The sequence below is a fragment of the Eschscholzia californica genome, unplaced genomic scaffold (assembly GCF_041429995.1).
Source record: "Eschscholzia californica isolate CP2 unplaced genomic scaffold, dmEscCali1.0.p SCAF_1, whole genome shotgun sequence".
NCBI classification, from domain to species: domain Eukaryota; kingdom Viridiplantae; phylum Streptophyta; class Magnoliopsida; order Ranunculales; family Papaveraceae; genus Eschscholzia; species Eschscholzia californica.
This window is the reverse complement of record NW_028238198.1, coordinates 26,528,110-26,533,673: the sequence shown is the minus strand read 5'-3', so window position 1 is coordinate 26,533,673 and position 5,564 is coordinate 26,528,110. Positions and strand designations below refer to the sequence as shown.

Sequence of the window (5,564 nt, the reverse complement as noted above, 5' to 3'; positions counted from 1 at the left end):
AACCAGAACCAGAACCAGAACCAGAACCAGAACCAGAACCAGAATAACACTTTGGTTCCTACAAGTATTGGTTCCAGACCTTTTAACAAAAAAAAAAAAGTATTGGTTCCAGACTTTCAGCACCTAATCTTTTCTTTTCTATGTTAATTGGATATTTTGTGGTTCCACTTAATTTTTGCCTGCCCAAATCTAGGGCCATGACCCAAAATTGCTCTAGGAGCCCAAGAGTGTTTGACCGTAGTCGGTTCTGGACACTTATAGGCGCCCCCTCTCAGACTGACCAGTTCAAGGTCCAGTTTTGCCTCTGACTGGGCCAAGTTCGAGAGGGCTCAGACTGGCGAGGCAATGCTTTGGGCCTCAAACTGACCAACCCAAGACTTATCGAAGTGACCAGCTCGAGACCTGTTAGACTGGCCTGTCCGAGACCACTATTATAACCATTGATGTTCATACCCAATTCTATCGATTATTTCATAAGCAATAGATCTTGAGAAAGCAGTATGAATTATTTTTTCTTCAGGAATTGTGTATGTAATTAAAATGCAAAAATGAATTCTTTTGAAAAATGAAAAATAAATAGACTAACATATTAATTTTTCCCCAGGGATACTCTTTGGGACGCCCACGTATCCATATCCAATCCATATTGTATCAAGAAAGTGTATCCGCTAAGGAATAAATATAAGGATAAAGAATAAAATAATAAAAAAAAATGATTCATTTTGAATAATACATGTCTTTATCATCCAACTAATTTTATATTTTGAAGAATTAGGTCTAAGCCGATGAAGAATTTTCGTTTTAGATTGTGAAATTCAAAGTTTTAGGGTTCGTGAGAAGTTTCAAGATTTTGGGGTGGATAAATTACTAGGTAAGTTAAATATAGCTCAGAAATCAATCGTTAAAAAGAGTATTGTCTGGGGTTAGATCGGGTGGTAATAGGAGGTGTTTTGTAACTGGACACATCAAAGTACCATTTTGCAATGTAGAAAGAGAAACAAGAAAGAAAGAAGAGAGGGGTTGGGGGGCGCCTCTTAGGCCGTATGGGTAGGTCCCAAGAGAAATTTGGGGTGCACCTATAGACACACAACCCTATAACTATCGTCATTTCTTCATCTTTTCTTTGTTACAAAATAAATCAGGGTGCCAACAACTGGTAATCAAGTTGGTAAGTGCATCTAATCTACAATGCAGAGGTCTCACGTTCGATTCCATGGAAGTGCAAATTAAGGAATATTGAACTTGGGTGTAAATAAAGTAGTTTTTGTGATCTTTAGCCCATTAATTTCGTCGGTCTTTAGGCCAATAATAATTCGGCAGGTATCGTGTTTATCACATTGTATCGATGCATCAATGCCTTTGTAATGACCATTGTAGTCAATATTAAAAAAAATAAAGTAAACCAAGGTGAAGGATATGATGAGATGATGAAAAACACTGAACTTGAAAATGATTGAAAGACATCGGAGCCCTTAATCGTACAACACAATGTATATTGATGGCAAGCCCTAGATCCAAAAAAATTATTTGTATTGTTCATTCAATGACATATCTGTTGGAAAGATCAAATATAAATCACAAAGAAATGAAATTAGTTAAGCCAAAAATAAAGTGATAATTAAAAAAGTTATAGACCAAATACATGAAAATGAAGTTACACGAATAAGAAAATCTATTTCTTTTAACTTAAGATGAAGAAAACAACAAAGGATCTTCATTTTCACAACTCTTTTGGGTTCCTTTCAAACATGACAATATCCAATATACAAGCCCGGCCGAGAAGAAACTAATGAACCAAGCATTATTATATACAACAAGGAATATATCAGAGACCGAATTTAGTACTCCAACCTTATGTAAGAACCCGGGAATCACCGGGGCAATGCCGATAACTAAAGCAGCCATTGCTACTAAATTGTACCCTTTAGTGTAATAATAAGTTCCAAGGGGATTAGATGAATATAATGCATTAACATTCAACTTAGTTTTCCGAATGATGTAATAATCGGCGAGAATTATTCCTCCAATGGGACCTAGTAAAGCCGAATACCCAACAAGCCAAGTATAAACAAAGCTTTCACTTGATTTAAGAAGCCTCCATGGTTGACAAACAATACCTAGAAGTGCAGTTAAGAGAGCTCCTCTTCTGAAAGTAAAAATGGAAGGACTCAGATTGACCAACACATTTGCAGGAGCAACCACATTTGCCGCAATATTCGTAGTAATAGTAGCTAGACTTATGCCTATAATCGACAAGATCATAGTAGTTATACCACCAATTTGGCCTAGAAGTTGAATCGGATTTGAGATTACACGACCGAAAATTACACTAGTAGAAGATGTAACTGCAAGGCCAACAAATGTAAATGCGCCCATGAAAATCGGAAGCCCGGATTGCCCAAGGACTTGATCCGTTTGGGATTTTGCATATCGGGTAAAATCGGGTATGTTAAGTGCAAGAGGAGCCCAAAAACTTATATTTGCAGTGAGAGAAGGGAAAAAGAGAGCCCAAAATTGAGAACTAGATAAGGTAGAAGATAAGGTAAACATATGGTTGAAACCACCTGCATTGATATAAGCCCAAACAAGTAGGCAAGAAGTTAGAGTTATAAGGATTGGGGCAGAGTATTTTTCGAGTTTTCGAATTCCATCCATTCCTCTCCAAACAATACCCAATTGAGCTAACCAAAACACAATGAAACAAGCAAACTCAAGTGGAGAAGTACCAAGCCAAGGAAGAGATTTCGCGAAAATAGATTCTTTAACCGATGTCGGTAGTAAAAGAAAAATAGCTTCACCACCAATCCATGTTTCGATTCCATACCAACCACAACCAACCAAAGCCCGAAGAAGAGTCGGGATATGGGCTCCGTAAATACCAAACGATGAACGGGCTAGGACCGGGAATGATATACCATAACGGGTACCCGGGTACCCAGTTAGGACTAATGGGAATAAAATGATGATATTAGCTGCAATTACAGTAGCAATTCCTTGCCACCAAGACATTCCAAGATCAACCAAACTTCCTGCTAAGTAATAAGAAGGAACACCTACTACTAATCCTATCCAAAGACTTGCCATTTCATATCCTGTAAAGGTTCTTTCTTCTTGTGTTGTTGGCTTTAGATCACTATTGGTAAGACTTGAATCTAGTTCAAATTTAGATTCAACTTCTTCATTTTGGGTAGGTCTATTTGATGCCATAATTGAAGTCTTTGAAGAAGAAGATTTACATCTCTTAGATAACAAGTTGGGTAGATGATGGTATTGGGTGGTAGTGATTGCTTTTGTAGTTAAGGTATTTCTAGAGATCAGAGAAAGTGAAGGTTTATTTGATGAATTTGGAGAAAAAGTGGAAAGGTTTGGAATCTTGGGATGGAGATGATGATGAAGATGAAGAGTGAGAAACTTAGATACCATCTTTGATGATTCTGTTGTTGCTTTACTATGAATGGTATTTTTGGGTTATTCAGTGTGTGAGAGGAACAGATTACCAAATAAAATGAGAGGTGGGGCTTTTTATTTGTGATCTTGACTTTTATTGAAGTTATGAATATTGTTAATCATAGAGAAACTTCAAGGTAACCAAACAAAAATACAAAATTAGTGTTTAGTGTTTGATTAGTATATTATTTACAGCTAAGACCAAAGATGACAATTGACACCCATATACACATGATATTTTGATATTAAATATGATTTATAGAGGAATTTGCAGGTGTTTGTTTTTGGGCCTTTAACTCATTTGAATCTGCATTGTCACGCTAGAATAGACTCCATTTTGATCCAAATCAACCGTTCACGCAGACAAGTTAGACAAAAAAGAAGCATTCTAACATATGAATAGAGTCAATTCATGTCTGAAGATCAGAGTTCATGTCACAATTAAAGTAAACGTTGTGTTTTTAGCAAACATTTTTAGGTTTAATTTGGCCTTCAAGCTTCTCGAGTTACTTCTAACAATGTTTCTAGGAACATATTGTTGGGAAAAATAACCTAATTAACTTGTTCAGGAATATGAAGATAAACGATGCGAAAGTAAAAGTAGAGACACCAAGATTATTTAACGTGACAAAAAAAAACCCTCCAAACTAGAAGGTAAAAAACCACGGGACCTAGTCCAGAAATCTTCCACTATAATTAAATAATGGATTACACAATTCTTCAAGATGTGTAGAAACACTCTTGGACAACTCTTCACCAAACCTATGGTGGATAAACTGAACAAAGAAACAAAGAAATAAAATCTCTTACTCCTTAGGATTTGAACAAATCCTAGATTCCTAAAGGTTGAAGAAGATAACCACAAACTAAATTGCTTCACAAGATTAATAATCTTCTTTTCTTCAAACCAATATTCTGCTCTTTCAATCTCTCTTGAAAGAACCACTTCAGAAATCTCTCTTTCTCTGACTTCTCTTTGTTCTGGAAGTTGTTGTGTATAATCTCTTCCCTTTCATTCCCTTTTATAATGATAAATAGGGAGGTTTACCAAAAGAAATAGGAATTCCTTTTTAGGCTTGAAAAAATAGAAACTTCTATTTTTTCCCCAAACAAGGAATAAGGGAAATCCTATTCCAACTAGGAGTCCTTTTATTATAAGGAGGGACCCCAACAAACTCCCCCTCCCGACTTATGAAGAGGGACCTACCATCCCCAAACCTGCAACACTGCTACATAGCTCATGTTTGCCTTTGGGTAATGGTTTTGTCATCATATCTGAACCATTGTCGTCAGTATGGATTTTCTCGATCTTCAACACCTTTTCTTCAAGAACATCTTGGATCCATTGGTATCTCACATTTATATGTTTGGACTTTGAATGGAAACTAGAATTCTTACTGAGGTGGATGGCACTCTGACTGTCGCAATGAATAACATAATTATCTTGTTTCATACCAAGTTCTTCTAACAGTCTCTTCATCCATAACATGTCCTTGCAACATTCTGTAATGGCAATATATTCTGCCTCTGTAGTAGATAAAGCTACACACTTTTGTAATTTAGATTGCCACGACACTGCTCCCCCTGAAAATGTAAATAGGTAGCCTGATGTGGACCTTTTAGAGTCTACATCTCCTGCCATGTCTGCATCTGTGTAACCGACTAATACTGGTTTATCATTACCAAAACATATACGAGCTTTAGACGTACCTCTAAGATACTTCAGAATCCACTTCACTGCTAACCAATGCTCTTTGCCTGGATTAGCAAGAAATCTGCTTACTACTCCAACTGCAAATGCAATGTCCGGTCTTGTACACACCATTGCATACATCAAGCTTCCTACAGCTGAAGCATAAGGAATTTTCTCCATTTCTTCTTTCTCACTTCTAGTTGATGGACACTGATCACGAGTCAACTTGAAGTGACTGGCTAATGGACAACTCACTGGTTTTGTCTTGTCCATATTGAACCTTTCTAGAACCTTCTCAATGTATCTTTCTTGTGATAGCCAAAGTTTTCCAGCTTTCCTATCACGAGAGATATGCATGCCAAGAATTTGTTTTGCTGGACCCAAGTCTTTCATATCGAAATACTTGTTTAGTTCCTTCTTTAAC

General features: G+C 36.7%; 1 protein-coding gene across 1 annotated transcript; it reads right to left on the bottom strand.

Annotated features, from left to right (window-relative positions):
* Window positions 1-1,595: 1,595 nt before the first annotated feature.
* On the bottom strand, window positions 1,596-3,634 carry NCS1 (permease, cytosine/purines, uracil, thiamine, allantoin family protein). The gene has a single exon (XM_086652059.1). It carries the CDS (start codon window positions 3,421-3,423, stop codon window positions 1,687-1,689), a length of 1,737 nt encoding a protein of 578 aa, XP_086508185.1. The 5' UTR covers window positions 3,424-3,634; the 3' UTR covers window positions 1,596-1,686.
* Window positions 3,635-5,564: the final 1,930 nt, after the last annotated feature.

Excerpts from the sequence above, each read along its gene's own strand:
- NCS1 (XM_086652059.1), bottom strand. The coding sequence starts at position 3,423 with ATGGTATCTAAGTTTCTCACTCTTCATCTTCATCATCATCTCCATCCC.